Source organism: Solanum dulcamara, chromosome 8, assembly GCF_947179165.1.
Source record: "Solanum dulcamara chromosome 8, daSolDulc1.2, whole genome shotgun sequence".
Lineage (NCBI taxonomy): Eukaryota > Viridiplantae > Streptophyta > Magnoliopsida > Solanales > Solanaceae > Solanum > Solanum dulcamara.
In genome coordinates this window covers 62,899,910-62,917,321 of record NC_077244.1, presented here as the reverse complement: position 1 = coordinate 62,917,321, position 17,412 = coordinate 62,899,910, and the positions used below count along the sequence as shown (strand labels likewise).

At 37.2% G+C, this 17,412-nt stretch overlaps 1 protein-coding gene across 1 annotated transcript in view; it reads left to right on the top strand.

The window, feature by feature from the left end:
* The window catches only part of LOC129901738 (histone-lysine N-methyltransferase ASHH2-like), a 34,493-nt gene extending 17,143 nt beyond the window's left edge, over positions 1–17,350 (top strand). Inside the window, exons 10-18 of the mRNA XM_055976996.1 lie at positions 4,384–4,440; positions 4,999–5,881; positions 5,962–6,017; positions 6,516–6,595; positions 6,705–6,787; positions 6,876–6,955; positions 8,235–8,314; positions 14,916–14,961; positions 15,925–17,350. Coding sequence (XP_055832971.1) covers positions 4,384–4,440; positions 4,999–5,881; positions 5,962–6,017; positions 6,516–6,595; positions 6,705–6,787; positions 6,876–6,955; positions 8,235–8,314; positions 14,916–14,961; positions 15,925–17,046 — 2,487 coding nt within the window. The 3' untranslated portion in view covers positions 17,047–17,350. The remainder of the gene's footprint in view (positions 1–4,383; positions 4,441–4,998; positions 5,882–5,961; positions 6,018–6,515; positions 6,596–6,704; positions 6,788–6,875; positions 6,956–8,234; positions 8,315–14,915; positions 14,962–15,924) is intronic.
* Positions 17,351–17,412: the final 62 nt, after the last annotated feature.

Below are 17,412 nucleotides of genomic sequence, written 5' to 3'. Positions count from 1 at the left end.
TAGCTGAAGAGATAGTGGCACCATAAAGGTCATCAGAGAGATGAATTGTGCTAGACACGATAAGGGAGAAGAAACGATGAAAATCATCGACTAAGCTGGCAGAACGCAGTGGCCAGTTTAACCTGTCAATAGCTGAAGCCTATTCGAGTCTCTACCGTCATGATCTTAAAGACTCTAGTACCAATAACTCTCTCCAATCACAAGTCCACCTTTTTTAAAAGGGCGAGGAGCTCTAACTTGGGAAATGTGTCTGATCTTTCTCTCTCTAAATCATGTTCGGACATCTATCTCTGATAACACTGGAATATCAGTTAATTACCATGGAAAACAAGATCTTTCTCATTTCAGGTGAAAAATCATTCGAACTCATTGATTCTGTTGAAGAGTGGCTCATTTTAAATTTTTAATTTGAAAGAGGGAAATTGTTTTTGACCAGAATCAAGATATATGAGAAAAACCTTTGTTAGGTATGTGATGCTCTCAAGCAAGCATGAAAAGGAGCAGGATATTATTATTATTTTTTGATAACTGTGGTGCCCGGGCTAGCTTGCGCGCACCTTGGCTAATTCTATGAGGTACCTGCTATCTACCACAAGCACATGTACCGAGCAACTCTGTCCACCAAGGCTTGGACAGGTGGAAACAAATCACCTAGTGCTTTGTCTCCTCTGAGATTTAAACCTGAGACCTCATGGTTTTCATCCCATCATTGACCACTAGGGCACATCCCATTATTACAGACGTTGGGGATGAAGCCACACGTGTACATCCATAGAGTTTTTCTAAACTATAAAAGTTATGGTCTATATATGTTGAAGCTTTGTTGGGGGTCCTGAAGTCTGCAGTGATCATTCCTGAAGCTGATTACAACTTGGGATGGGAAGATGTAGCTGGGAAAATATTACAGTTTCTAAACAGTTTCAGGCATGTCAATACACCTCAGACGAGGTCATATGTTGACTTGGCTAAGATCATTCAATGGCTGGAGGTGGTGAAGCTCCCAGCAAGGGTGATTGATAATGTGATTACGGTCAACTCAAGAACTGATGAAGAGAACCATTTGTTTCTGTCAAGATGCTTAGTTGGCTCTTCTGATGATCCATTGAATTGCAGTCCAAACAGTAGGTGATTCAAAAATGGTTTTTGACCTGGTAGAAGATTTGTGCTGGTATGGAAGTTACCTCTCTCTTACAATCAAATCTGTTTGAGTGACCTTCATGGAAAGAAACTGTGAGAGTCCATGCTAGCGAATAGTTCTGAACTGGTCATAGTCTATCATTAGAGTGGTGGTCACCTATGACGGGCACCGAGTTAGCTTGCCAGAGATCCGACTCTAAACCAGTGCATACGAGACAATACTTTGAGTCAAATTATCAGTTTTATTGTGAATTCCTTCAATTTTAAAAATGAGTATGAACAATCATATAAAATTGTATCTTCTACAATATTTAGATTTTTGAAATATTTACATATCAATAAAAAGGATGATCATCAAAACTATAAAGTTATGTCTTCAAGAGTCTAGTTTGCCACATAAATTTTTTGGTGTACTTACGAGGTCCCTATTTGTATAGAGGATTTGATCTCTTTTGTTGAGAATCATATTTTGATGTAGGTTCTCTACTTTTGGTATATGGCTTGTGTACGGGGTTTCCCCTTTTGTTACTAAAATTATTTACCCTCTCAAAAGAAAATTCAGTCAAAGGTAGGAGGCAATTTCATTCTTTCAACAACAACAACAACAACAACAACATACCCAGTGAAATCCCACTAGTGGGGTTTTCATTCTTTCAAAAGTCTATTTTCCACATAAGATGGTACAAAGTAGGGCACAGTTATGTTGTTTATCGAGGAATTGTTATTGGAATGCAATGTAAATGTGATTGTTTTGCTCCTTTTATCTATTGTCACTTAAAAGTTGACAAGGCCATAAGGAATATCTGGTTAATGGTTCCTGGAGCTATTTTTTGGTGCATATGGTCAGAAACAAATAGAAGATGTTCTGATGGAATCTCAACTCCATGTGTCTCCCTAAAGTCTAAGTGTTTAATGCAACTTTTTTGCTGGCTCAAGCCTACAGCTGTGCAGCATTGGGCTTTTTTTGGATTTTGTCAGTTCATTAGATTTAGTCTCTAGTTGTTAGAACTGACATAATCACTACTTTTGCCTCTGAGTTCCCTTACTCTGCCTTGTAAATTCCTGCATCTTCTTGATGCCATTAAGGAAATCCTTACTTCATAAAAAAGTTAAAACTCCTGGTCAGTTTATTCCATCAAATTCCTCTTGCTTTCTTTGTGGTTTGCCTCAAGATGTTACCACTCCTTTAAGCGGAGTTTGTTTTTTCATGGAAATTCAAAACCTTTTGGACACCATGAGGGATGCTTCTCTACAAGTTAATTGCAGCTACATTTTTCCTTATAGGATATCAATTTTGTTGGAAAGTGACCTTTAACTCAATGTTGGGCTCACTTCAAGAAGTACTTCTACTTCTGGCTTTGCACTGATAAAAATGGAAGTTGTGATGAACAGTTTCAATGAAATGCAGCTCTTTTAATTCTAGAAAACATTCTCAATAGTTACTGCAGCTTAGTTAGTTTGCCTAATAATGTGTACAAGTGATCGTAAGCGTAGGATTGGTTCTTTAGTGGACTCAATATATTTCAAAAGTCCTAGATATTGGTCACAGCTCATTGTCTGAAGCAAGGCTACATTTTTTCGAATTGAAAATAACGTCACTTGCAAACTATTAATGAAGTTAAGTTTTAACCCTGACTCTGCAATCTTTATCTTTTGGTTGCATTGTAAAATTAGTAAAGATTTTCTCCGTTTCTGTGATCTTACTTAGGTGGTTGATCTCTGTATTACCTATAAATAATTAAATATGACCTTGTTCTTTATATATTTTTTTAAAAACCTATCTATGTCCACCCAATTATCAGTTTTGGTTTTGGATCTTATTTTTCAATTCTAGAGGTATTGGGAAATAGGAAGTAGCTTCATTGCTTATCGATGCACCTAAGCCTGTATCCAGATTCTTTGTTCATTCGGCTATAATCAAACAGTTTCCCCCTCTCCTCCCACCAATTGCGTTCTGCAGAAAATGGTTGATGTACAAACATAGTTCTCTCAGCTTTTTTTCTTTCTTTTCGAGAAAGGTAACAACTTGTATATATAGCAAAAGGCAGCACTTGGGTAGTGCTGAAAAGGGTAATTACAAGCTCTAAAAAGAGCCAAAAGGAGACTATCCAGATCTGTCTAGCTGTGCCATTCCATTTTGCTTGTTCGATCTATCAAGTCCCCTGTATCCCCTAAAAGATTATGTTTACATCAGAAGTAGAAAAGACTAAGACACTTCATCCTAAGTTTGTGAATGGGGTTTCTTGTATCTTCAAAGATCCCTGTGTTTCTCTCTGTCCAATTTATCCACCTTATGCAAGCTGGAATCAATTGCCACTAATTTTCTTCTCCATTTCTTTTGCCTATCCTTTTCCTGTAGCTTAGTAGATCAAAAGTGGTTCTGGGCATGACCCAGCTGTTTCCTAGAATGCAAAAGGACACATTCCACAGATTTGCAGTTGTTTTACAATGAGTGAATAGGTTTTCATTAGTTTCCCCATCCAGTCCACATAGTATACACTTTGAGCAAATCTGGAAACCTCTTCTTCATATTTTTTCATATGTTAGGCAAGCTTTCCTAACCTCAAGCCAGGCAACACAGGAGACCTCAGGAGGGATCTTGACTTTCCAGGGCGCCAACACTGTTATAGAGGCATTGTGATTTAAATCCAGTAGGCAGATTTAACAGTGAAGATTTTCTTGCTATTTAACTTCCAACTTGGTTTGTCTGGTAGTTCAGGGGTGATCTTGAATGGTTCCAGAGTCTGTAGCAAGTTGGTTACTTTCTTAATATCCCAGTCATTTAGAGATCTATTAAAAATCAGATTCCATCCTTGTTGCTCCCAAATCTGATTAACCTTTGTTTGTTGTTTTAAGCTGATAGAGTAAAGTTCAGTGAAAAGGTTCTTCAAAGAGCTTTGACCTGTCCAAATATCATCCCAAAACTCAGTTTTTAGGCCATCCCCAATCTTGATGCAGATGCTATTGTTGAAAGCTGGCCTTTAATTCCTGATTGTTTTCCATAAACTGGTACCATATGTGGATCTGACAACTTCTGTTGTCCATTGGCTTGACATACCTCACTTATGGTTGATGATCTTTCTCCAGATTGTGTTGTCTTCTAAGTTGAAATTCCATAGCCATTTTTGAGTGCATGTTTCAATAGTCAATTACGGAAGCGTGTTTCAATTGTTTACATGGAAGTATTGAGTGCATGTTTCAATAGTATTGATGTTTTGACCCAACTTCCTTTCATTTGCTGAACAGTGGATCGTGAATGGAGAGGTCTGCATAGGACTCTTTGCTATAAGGGACATAAAGAAGGTAAAGTCTGTTTTTCTATTTAGTGCAACTTACTTGTTTTGACCATTCACAGGATCCTAAATGACCTGCATATGGCAAAAATAAAATGTATCCTCTATTAGCCCTTACTGTTCTAGTTTTATGTTTTTCCAATAAGTATTCTAGTAGTAGTCCTGAGCTCTTTAACATCTAGTAAACTGTAAACATCAGCATAACGGATTGAAAAAAATTGTAACGGTTGTTTTTGTTGCAATCATCAAGTCCAGAATTTATGATAAGTATTGTCACACCCCAAATTCAGGGTCACGTGACCAGCACTCGACTAACCCCGCCAAGCAAGACAACCTTTCATAATTGAGGGGATGGAGGTGTCTTCATCAGTAGAGGAATTTAAGACATGGTTATCCCACAGATTATCTTGACTCCTTTTCTTCTTCAGTTGTTTCCTAAGTAGGCATGGTTACTATACCTGTTTGAATCCTCTCTTGGAGTAATTTCCGTCTTAATACTAGCTATACGTGCTTTTGGTTTGTTTCTATTATGTTTCCAACTGGTATATGCTTTGGATCCTATTATCAGGGTGAAGAGGTGACATTTGACTACAATTATGTCCGAGTCTTTGGGGCTGCAGTAAAAAAGTGTGTATGTGGTTCACCTAATTGTCGGGGCTATATAGGTGGTGACCCGCTGAATGCAGAAGTGATTGTTCAGGAGGATTCGGATGATGAGTATCCTGAGCCTGTCGTGCTGCGCGAGGATGCTAAAATGGATCATAAAGAAGACAACATTACATGTGCTACAAGTACTATTAATTGTGCTAAAATTAAAATCCAACGGAAACGACCTAAAAAGAAAAACACACTGGATGGATTTATTGCTGAAAATCAAGAATCTTCCTGTCAAACAGATATCAACAGTTTTGTGGGTCAAGAAAAAGTTAATTTGGGCAACTCTATTGCTGTTGTTAGTTTGAATGTTAAAGAGGAAAGCAAGAACTTCACTGATGTATCTCCTGCATCAGCTTTAAAGGCAGAAACACGTGCGGCACGGAAAGCCTCAGAGTGTCTGTCTCATTCTTCTGCTCAACCTGTTGAGACTTCCTTGTCACTGAAAGATACATGTGAAACCGTGTCTGGAGTGAGAAAAGGGTGCACGGTAGCTGGAAAAGTTGCGAAGTACTCTATCTCTTCCCCGCAGGAATTGGAGATAACTTCTCCTGATGCAGTGGTTAGCAAGTCTTTGAGGAAGCCAAAATCCAGCAATGGGAAAGAGACACATGATTCCTTGAAATCATGTCTGTTTGTGAAAACTTCACGTGAATCTTCTTTATTGAAGAAGGGAAAACAGAGGAATTATGCTGTGAATTCCAGACCATCGCTTGATGTGGACAATAAATTGCAAGTTCCACAACCTAAATTGAAGAAACCTCCAGATGGCTCCTTATATGGTCATTTTGAAGCAGGTATCATTGTTATCATTTTTTTTTGAAATCTGCAGGTTGTGGAGTATTGTTACATTATCTTTTCTTACCTGAATTTGCAGTTGAAGAGAAACTTAATGAGTTGTTGGATCATGATGGTGGAATAAGCAAACGCAAGGTGAGTAGTTGAAAGCTATATGATGTAATCTGTACTTACTTTTTGTTGCTGAGTGATTCGTAATTAATCATTGTGCTGGTTTGTGTGAATGCTCCTTTCTTCTGCTTCTGCTGCACTTTGGTGCAGCCTCTTTGGTGTTAATTCATCGAGGGGGAGTAGGCCAAAAAGTTGTTGAAAGGGAGGGGTGGAAGGCGCTCATATAGTGTGTGGTGATAAGGGATCATCATTCATCATTGTTGGCCACATATTGTCGTCTCAACTTAGTAGCCTCTCCATTTAGACTTTCATGGTCCTATTTTGATCTTCTGAGGCATTTCCAGTTTCTTAACCGAGCCTTTACTTAGTAACCTCTTCATCTAGAATTTCATGTTTCTACTAGAATACTCTGAAAGCATTCCCGTTTTAAAACTGCTGCCATATCTGTAAATGCATGCATGCCTAATCCACAGTAATCTACATTTTTCTTTCAATTATTACATTTCTCTTTTCTTGGAGCAGGATGCGTCCAGGTGCTACTTGAAGCTCCTCCTCTTAACTGCTGCTTCAGGGGATGGCTGTAATGGTGAAGCTATCCAGAGGTAACACATTGCTCGCCTTTTAACTCTTTATAGTACTAATAGTTGCATTCTTAGCTGGTGCTACTTCTTATTTACATAATTGTTAATATATGCATTTATTTGTTTGCAGCAACCGGGACCTTTCTATGATCCTTGATGCAATCTTGAAAACAAAGTCACACACAGTTTTGATGGATATTATAAACAAAAATGGTAATAAATTGGTGCTTACTGCATGCATTAGCTTTTTCTATTTTCAACTATACTGATTGTTGGATCTGTTTTTGTTTTTGCTTGTTAGGGTTACAGATGTTACACAACATAATGAAGCGATACAGGAGGGAGTTCAATAAGATTCCAATTCTCAGAAAGTTGCTGAAGGTAATGTAGTATTCTGTAGCCCTATACTTCTGCTCTACTGATTGAGTAGTTAGCTTGGGAAGTACAAGAATTTGAGAGGCTATACGGTTAAATATGAGTTTTAGCACCGCTCATGGTCTGAATATGCTTGAGCTAGAGGTTATGTTGCTGACACATTATTTATTCACTATGCAGCTTCTTAACTAACACGTGCAGATAAACATAAATTAAATAGCTAGCAGCTTATGGAAGATCTCAACTAGCTAACATAGCAATGCAATGATCACTGTACAGTTTGCTAACTAAAAAAAATTGTAAAAGAAGGCATTTAGTGGCGCCGTTGATCAATTCATGCATTGTGAGTTTAAGTTCAAAGATCAAAGCCAAGTGGGTAGAATGGGCAGTATGCCTTAAGTCTGACATTCTATTGTCACTGAACGGGTAGGATAATATAAATATAGTTTACAAATAAACGTGAAATACTAGATATATATATATATATATATATATATATATATATATATATATATACTCTCTGTATTTTGTCCATTCTAACATCAGAAACAATATATTTAAATCATTGAAGAGTTAGACAGATAAAAACAATGTGAAGTAGTTCCCAACACTAGTAAGAAGAGCATAAAACCCAATATCACATATCTAATTCTATTACTCCCTCCATCCCAATTTGAGTGTCTTAGTTTGATTGGGCACAAAGTTTAAAAAATAAAGGGAGATTTTTGAATCATGTGGTTTTAAATTAAAGATGTGTGTAGTCCTTTAAATCTCGTGGTCTTAAACTTTCTATGTAGAATGTTGGAATTGGAGTACTAAAGATAGAAAGAGGCACTCTTGTTGGGACATACTAAAAAGGAAATTAGTAAGACACTAAATTGGGATGGAGAGAGTAGTAATCTTCTCTTCGTCCTTTCTGGCTTTGGAGATTCATTGTTTTCACAAAGTCTCGTTAGAATTAAAGTGGTAACATTTTTTCCTTTAAAGATCTTGTCTTTAACACAAGCAGCAATATGGGTGGTGGCCTGAATGCGTAAGAAGATTGTCTTTCTTGTCATTAAGATGCTGTAGCATAAAACTTGAGTGAGGAATGCGTCAGTATATAATTATAGTGGCTTCTTAGGTCACTTCCTTTTTTGTTTGAGCCCATTTGTATTACATGAGGTCTTCTCTTGGCTAAACCTTTTCCACAGAGGGTTCTCTTGATATGCATAGCAGATCTGTTATTTGTCATTGCTATCGTACCAAGCTTTTGGTTTCACAATATGTCAACTCACTTTAACAGGTCTTAGAGTATCTAGCTGTAAGAGACATCCTTTCTCCTGAGCACATCAAAGGAGACACATCCAGAGCTGGAGTTCAGAGGTTAGCAGATGTTACTTATATAGAATATTTCTAACTTCTGTTCTGATCATTTATGTGGATTTCATGCCTGCATATGATGTTTGGGTAGAGTTTCCTTTTTTTTCCCCTGCAGTGATAATGATCTAAAAAGCAACTTGAATGTCAAACCCAAATATGAATTACGGTGTAACCGAAAAATGCGAGGGCTAAACTAGAAAACACATAAGTGTAACTGTTTTACATTAAGAAAAAGTGGTAGCATAAACAAAGGTTTCACAACTACAATATTTATATGCCACTATATTGGAAGTTCCAAATTGTTGGAGTTGAATCTTGATTTCGTTTAAATTTCTAAATTAGGGAAGAGCTACTAGAATATCATCTCGTCTCCATATATGAGGAGTATGTTATATGATGAGTATGTTACATATGTTTTATTCGCAATGAACTTTTATGATGTTCCTGACTACTAGTCCTCTGTCCCATTTTGTGTGACACTTTCCTTTTTATTATGTTTGAACAAGGATGACACCTTTCTATACTTAGCAACAATTTAACTTTAAATTTGCTAGTTTACAATCGATGACATGATTTTATGGCTACATAAATGTCTATAGCATGTTTTATACTTGACAAAATTCCAAAAGTCTTTTTTCTTTAACTCATAGGCACATCAAACATCTTCTCATAAAGTGGGACAGAGGGAGTACTTTGTGACATTTAGAAGACTCTGTAGGAAGGTTCAGAGAGCTTTTGCAGTTTATTGTGTCTTTCCATCCTTCATAGTATTTGGATATTGTATATCTTTGAAGATCCTCTGTTGTCCTTTTTCTTGCATCTCTTCTGGAGACTTCTGTTGTAGCACTTGGTGCAGTGTCTTCTCGTTAATAATATTATCCTCCTATTTTCTGATAAAAGATAAACATTTATAATCTCCCTGATCTTCCATAACCAAGGAAAAAAATTATATAAAAAGAATTCCTATCTAAGAATTTTTTAATCAAATTTAACGTTTAACATGTAAATAAATAAAGGAGTATTGGGACAACTTATGTTGATCTATTATTGTGGGAAGAGGCTTTTATATTCTCTTCTCCACTATATCCATTTGTATGCATCTCTTTCCCTCCACGACTCAGTTTGATTCTCCTGCATGCATAATTGGTTCATTACTTTGCCCTTGAACAATAATGTATGCATGATGCATCTTCTTCTTGAAGTTTTTCTTTTGAATCAGTTGACCTATCTATTATAAACAAGGAACTACACCAAAAGTGTACTTCAGTAATAATTACACTAGTAGTCAAAAGAGCTAATCCTACCACATACATCCCTCATAAACTGTATAAAACATGAATTATGTCCTCTGCCTCTTACGAGTTCTCATGGATACACCAAAAAAAAGGATTAAGCAATTCATTTCAACTTCTGGAAAGAGGTGCACATCTTCAAAACACTTTTGGTTCGTCTCCCTCCAAATTGTCCACCAAATTAGTACCATGTTGATATCAAACATGCCAATTTTCCTTGAAGTTCTAGAGAACTAAGCTATTTGTTTCTTTAGAACTGTAGACAATAATGCACCTATTAATGCTTATGAGTTTGCTTATTTTGTTCATCTTATGTGTCACGTGCCGTATCTTCACCTTCATTTGCTTATCATAAAATCTGTCCAATTCCCTTTCTTGTCTGTTCGTAGTCCTGAACTATACAATACAAGTGCCTCCTCTTTGGCAGCTTAGCTTTTAAATGAGTCGGTTCACACAATCATGTCACCAAAATAGCAGAGATCCTCAATTATGTTTCGTCGCCATCCAAAAGCTAATATTTTCACATTTTGTAAGATTTTCTACTTTTTGGAATACATTTGGTATACGGGCTAGTTAATTCTCTTGTTAATGATAATATTCTTACTTCATCTATAAAATATTTTCACATATTTTGCCCAAGAGTCGTACCCGCACTTTAGGGGTGTGCTTTAGACCTAAAATAAATAAATAAATAAATTTATAAGACTATAAAAGTGTTCTCTCTTTAACTATTTAAGCGTTTAGATATGACATTCACATAGTTAAATATTATTAAGAGAATTTGAACATCCAACCCAAAACCTAAATGTAATGTGTGGAGTAGTCCATGGCTTGCTACCTATTTCAATGCCGTTATACTCGTGATACATTATGTCTCCAACATGCTCGAGCACTTGTAACTTGATTTTTAGATTCGTCACATGTTATTCGATTAGGGTTAACATGGGAACTTCAGCATGAGGCTACAAGTGTAAGAGCAAGCCTACCAAATGTTAGCTTTGATACCAAGTTAGAAGAATATGAGAATTCAACCTGAAATTACAAAACAGTTGATGGAGTAGCTCGATATCCATATCAATCCTCTTAAGATGCCGTTATATACCATGTGGGACATTAGACAAATAAAAAATAAATAAAAGAGGAAATATTGATGAACCTATAACTGTAACTAGTACTACACATCGTTCCATGCTATCCATATTGTTTTGGATCAATTTATTCCTACATTCAATTACTTGAGATACTAGACGTTCTTTACAGTTTTTATGGACACACATTTCTAAATGGACTAGAAAGATTCTTAGCAAATACTGAACCTAATGTAAATATATCGTCATAACTCAACCTTAATCTCAACTAGTTGGTATGTGCTTAATGGTTGAAGAGTGGAGACAAGAGTACTAAGTTTTTTCCACAGGTTGGCTAATTCTCATTAAAGATATAATTCCATTGATTCTTTAGAGGTAGAATGGTAAACTATCTCTGTTCCAGAAGAAATCAAAGATGTCACTCAGTTTCTACCAGGGTTTGTATACAGAAACAGAAAAATGGAGACCTGATCTCATCCTCCAAGATATAGCAACTATTTCCATTGAAGATCAGGAACGTTTACAAAGAAATTTTGAAGAGGAAGAAGTATGGGATAACATCAAAACATGTGCAACTGATAAGGCACCTGGCCTTGATGGCTTTAATAGGAACTTTTTTCAAACTTTCTGGGAGGTTATTAAGGCTTATATTATGGGAACAATGCAATATTTTCATGATCACCAAATCTTCGAAAGAAGTTTGAATGTCACATATGTGGCCCTTGTACCAAAAAAGGCAGGAGCAGTGGAATAAGGGTTTCAGATCCATTAGTTTGATTTCTGGGATTTACAAGATAGTTTCTAAAGTGTTAACTGAGAGATTGAAGAAAGTGATGAAGACTCTGGTGAATAAGCATCAAATGGACTTTGTTAAAGGAAGAAAAATTATGGATATTGCCTTAATAGCAAATGAATGTGTAGACACCAGGATCAGGGGAGGGGTAGCTGGCCTAATGTGTAAACTAGACATCAAAAAGGCTTATGACCATGTGAATTGGGATTACTTGCTAAGTGTTCTGAAACAAATGGGGTTTGGGGATAAGTGGTTGGAGTGGATCAGTTTTTTATTAAAACTGGTAGGTTCTCCATTTTAGGAAATGGAGAACCTGTTGGTTTTTTTCCCTCTGAAAGGGGATTGAGACAAGGGGACCCCTATCCCCTTTCCTGTTTATTTTGTCTATAGAAGGGTTTAGTAGCATGATGAGAATAACAATTCACAACAATTGGCTAAAGGGTTTCAAAATAGGGGAGGGTGGTTTGGAGATATGTCATCTGATATATGCAGATGACACCATTATTTTTTGTGAAGCCACAGTGGAACAAGTTACCTATGTCAGAGCCATGTTGGTGGTATTTGAAGCTGTTTCTGGTCTAAAGGTGAACTGAAGGAAAAGTAGTATCTTCCCCATCAAAGAGGTAACAAATGTTCAGACTTTGGCGAGTGTGTTGGGGTGTGAAGTGGGTTTTTTGCCCATTGTGTATTTGGGTATGCCATTAGGCAGGAAATACAAAGAAGTAGAGATATGGGACAGCATTATCGAAAGGTCTGAAAAGAGACCAGCACAGTGGAAAGCACAATATTTGTCTTTAGGGGGAAGAGTCGCACTAATAAACTCAGTGTTGGATTCTCTACCTACATATGTGATGTCTTTGTTTCTTATTCCTTCCAGTGTAGTGAAGAAGCTAGATAGACTAATAAGGATTTTTTTGTGGAAAGGCAACAAAGAGAGGGGGGGGGGGGAGGGATATAATCTGGTTGAATGGGAGGTCACCCAATTAAGAAAAGCATAAGGAGGACTAGGAATAAAAAATCTGAAAATTCAAAATAGTTGTCTTTTGATAAAATGGCTTTGGAGATTCTGTGATGAAGAAACTTCTCTCTGGAAGGAAGTAGTTGTTCATAAGTTTGGACAAAACAGCCCTTGGTGCTCAAATGAAGTGAGTTGCACTTATGTGATGGGTGTATGGAGGGCTATCAGAGGTCTATGGTCAAAGCTCCTGGAGAACTCTAAAATCAGAGTGGGCAACGGTAACAATGTTGGGTTCTGGAAGGATAACTTGATAGGGGAAGTACCACTACAGGATAAATTTCCAGATCTCATGTTGCTATCCAGCAATCCTGAAATTGTTGTGTCTGATTGCTGGTCCCCCAGGGTTGGGACCTTAACTTCAGAAGGCACTTAAATGACTGGAAGGTAGAAAGATTAGTTGGCTTGCTAAAAGAAGTGGATAATTTTGGTGGGACAACAATGGAACCTGACAGACTTAGATGGAGACACAGTTCAGAAGGAAGTTTCATAGTAAATAAGCTATATAAGTGGGAGAATAGCATTATGCAGGAGGAAGAGCTAAAGATATGGAGAAATGTCTGGAAGAACATAGCCCCTACAAAAGTGAAATGCTTCATATGGTTAGTGGTAAAAAAGGTATGCCTTACTCATGAAGTGTTACAAAAGAAGGGGAGAGTTGTGGTGACTAGATTTTTTTTGTGCAATGAGACTGGGGAGACAAACAATCACTTGTTCCTACACTGTAAATTCCCAGCTCAATTGTGGAGTCTGTTTTTCAGTCTCACAAAACAGTGTGGACAATGTCTGAACATACAACTGATCTAATGAGCTGTTGGATAAAAAGAGGGGGAAGTAAAAGTCAGAAAAAATGGAGGATAATACCCTCTTGCATATGGTGGTCAGTTTGGTGGGAGAGAAATGGAAGGTGTTTTAAAGACAAAATCAGATCAGTCCATGATGTGAAATGGAATGGTCTTGTGACTTTATTTTTTTGGTGTAAACAAAACTGTATAGAAGAAATAGTTTCTAGGAGCTTTGTAGAGCTAGAGTTCATTTTCTCTGTTAACATGTTTTTGATGGTGGCCAGCATTTCCAATGCTGAAGAATACAACAGTACTAATTTCTCAATTTTTTTTTACTTTTTTTATGTTCTTTACGTCAAGATTGCATGGATTCCCATTCTTCAAAAGAAAATTGCGTTGATTCCAAGATATTGCTGGTCTTTCGAAGCAATATTCTTCCATGTGATTTTTTTAGGCCTACCTCTTCCTGTAATACTCCCCCCACCATTCACATATGTAGATGGGTGTATTAGGAGGTCTATGTAGGACTAGAATCATGATGAAATCATCTTAGTTAGCCTTCTCTAATTTAATCTTATAAGTGTCTTGATTGCACCTTCTGTTGGATGCGATTATTTTTTTAATCTTTTTTCACCTTATGAAACCGCATACTCACCTACATTCACACATATATACAGCATGCATCTCGTCGATATGTTGGGTCTTAGAGACCTAACATTCGCTCCAATATAACATTGTTTCCTTTAAAGTTGTTCTATAAAATTTGCCTTTTTCTTTGCTAAATATCCTCCGACTGCATACTTTTTTGTGGCTCTCCTCCATTTCAGCCATTTCCCCCCCCTCTAATTGGACGTGTTAGATCTTCATCTCTCATTCAATTTTCATTCTTATTGTGTTGGATAAACTTTCAATGAATAATTTGTCTTATTTATACGCTTCTTTAAATCTTTTATTTCTCAAGTGCTCCTCCCTATTTTAGCCTTTGGTTGACATCCTTGTTAATTTTGACAGTAACACAATATTGTCTATGAATAGCATACATCATGTGATCTCATCCTTTTTACAGTTAGTTCCGTAATTAAATAAACGAGCACAAACTTGGTGTAGTTTCCTAATGTAATCCCACAGTTGTGGGATTTCTCTATATTTCCTACCATATTTTTCACATTAGTCTGTCAACCTAACGACCCCATGTTTTAATTGTTCAATGCTAGACAATATCAAGCTTTATAATTTCTGACATTGTAATGTCACTATATAATGCTGATACTTGACATTCTAACGCTCTCCTCCACTATATCCATTTTTGTCTCTACCTTTCCTGCAACTTGCTTTAATTTCCTGCATGCATGCTTAGTTCATTATCTTGCCCTTGAACAATGTACTACATGCATTGTTGCTGAATCTGATGACAGCTATGCCACATGTTTTCTGACAATTATGGCAATAACATCTCTCCAAATTCTGACTACTTAGGATTGTGTTTTCCATCTTCCACCTTATGTGGCGCCTATCTAATATTCCCACATTTGCTTGTTATAATTCTATAAAATTCACTTTTGTCCATGCTTTTTTAAGTGATATCCACATTTGAAATTACCTCTGAAAGTATTGTTTTTTCCTCTTTGCAGCCTTAGGAGCTCAATTTTTGGATTGACAGAGCACGAAGACAAACAGGTACTGCTTTCTGATTACTATGCAGGTCTTTTGTTTTCATCAAGTGGTTCTAGAACCACATTCTTTGCCTTCTAGTTTTTCCAGCAAAATATCTGCATTGGATTGATACTTAGACAGAGTTGAGATTTCGTATTGGTATGAAATTGAAATTCTTCTAAAGTTATCTTGCGGTTCTGTTTGTGCGTGTTGCTTGAGGTTTTGTGCATGCATGAGGAAGACTGGTTTCTTTAAGTCTCAACTAATTCATAAGAATACTTTGCCAGAGAGCTAATATATCAAAAATGAAGTAAACGTAAAGGGAAGAACAAATGTCACCACTTGTCTGCGAGTAACTATTAGACAAGGCCTAAACAGTACCAAAAGAATTGTTACAGAATACAGATGCAAAATTTTGGGGAAGCATTCATAAGCTTGGGCTCACCTTGTTGCTACAAGGAAAGTTTACCGATCTCTCATTTTTGACCTTGTTCCTTCCCATAAATGACTAAGGCTACTTATTTTTCAATCTCAAATCAACTACATTTGGAGAAGATGGATAAGTAAGAGAGTAGCATGTCAATTATCCTTGCAAGATAGGAAGGAAAGAGGAAGAGGGATCTTTGGTTAAAAGAAGACAGAACATCCTGAAAAGATCACAGTTTGTTAAGGGATGTCCTATTTATGCTGATCATAGCTATTAGGCTAGGAATTAGCATACACTGATAAAGGTTGTGTGCACGATATTCTGTCACTGCCTGCTCTGGACTTTCTGTGTATGCTTCTAATTCCCTTAGTTTTACAATGCAGATTGTTCTCATGCTTGTTATGTTTTTGTTGTTGGTCTATGTTTCGAGTTATACGCATAGTGTGATTGTTGGGGGGGGGGGGGGAAGGGGGTATTTTTTCAGTTAATTACTTTGTTTCAAAATTTTCTTTATTCTGAGCGATTATGTGACAAAATATATGTGATTTACTGCATGTCAGGTTCATCAAATTGCAAGGAACTTTAGAGATAGGTGGATACTCAGACCTCTCAGGAAAAGAAGTTGCATTGATAGAGATGATTGCCGTATCAACACACATTCCAGGTCACAGTACAATAGGTGTTTAGCATCACAAAATCAATGGTGCGATTTGGGTTGTAAACCATCGGAAGGAGCAGAGTATACCTGCCATTCAACTGTTGCATCTGTTCAAGCAGATGCTGGTGGGCTTGATGGTTCCTCTGTTTCATGTTCTGATATTGGGGCAGCGTATAGGGAAAAGAAACGTAACCGTAAAAGTCGATGGGATCAAGAGGCTGAAGCAAAGTCAGATCCAAGAAATGAGAGTGATGTAGCTGAGGACCAGAAGCAGGTCCTAGATGATGATGTTCCTCCTGGTTATGAATTTCCTCCTGGATTTTCAGTCCCGGTTAAGGCTTGTAGTGTTTTATCTGATGATTCTTCAACAGCTATTTACAGTACCAAAGAATGCAACACCGTAGAACATCCACAGCCAGTTGTTATGGGGTACTTGCAGCAGCGGTTCGTTTCACGGTTGCCTGTCTCTTATGGAATTCCATTTTCCGAGGTGCAGCAATTTGGGTCTCCTCAAAAAGGAAGATTTGATGCTTGGACTGTTGCCCCAGGAATACCTTTCCATCCCTTTCCTCCTTTACCTCCATATCCCTGTGATAGAAGAGATTTTGTGCCTACTGCTGCTAATCTTGGGGTAACTAGTGAGCTGCCTCAAAATGCTGGAGAAGATTGGGGTACTTATTCTCCTAGTCACTTAGCTCAAAATTCTCCAAGCATATCTGGAGCAGACCAGCCTCAGGATGGCAATGGAAACCAACTTGGTTCTGAAAGAGTTAGTGACTCTCATAACTTTGGAAGGAAAAACTTTAGGAAGCAAAAGTTTAATAATTCCAAGTTAATACCTCCCTGGCTTCGGATAAGAAGTGGCTGGGAATACACAGGAAATAACTTGAATAATAGCATGTGCATTGCAGGTATAGCAAGCAGGGAAAATGAGTTTAGGAGTACGCATAGTTGGGTGGAGCATAACCTTGGAATGCAGAATTTGGGTCATGCTCTACGACCGAATACTTTCCAAGGGTATTAGATTTACCTACCTTATATAGGCAAGTTCTCCGCAGCTTCTAGATTTTTCTTCAGTGCCCCTTTCGCACTTGCAATCTTCTGGCGCCCGCAGAAAATGAAAAGCACCTTTTTAGTTTTGTAAATTTGATTCTTTCACAATTATTAGGTTTAGGACCAACGTTACTCTAATTTATTTGATGTCATACATTGATAGTGACCTTTCAATGCCTCAAAGAGGTAAACTGCTCAATTCTTTTGGTCATTAATTGAACATTAAAAAAATTGTCTGATAATATATTATCTTGCTGGCCTCTGGATGGTATCAATCGGGGTGCTCTATGTGCGTACTTGAATTCCTCATGCACTTGCTTATGACTTATTTGATGAC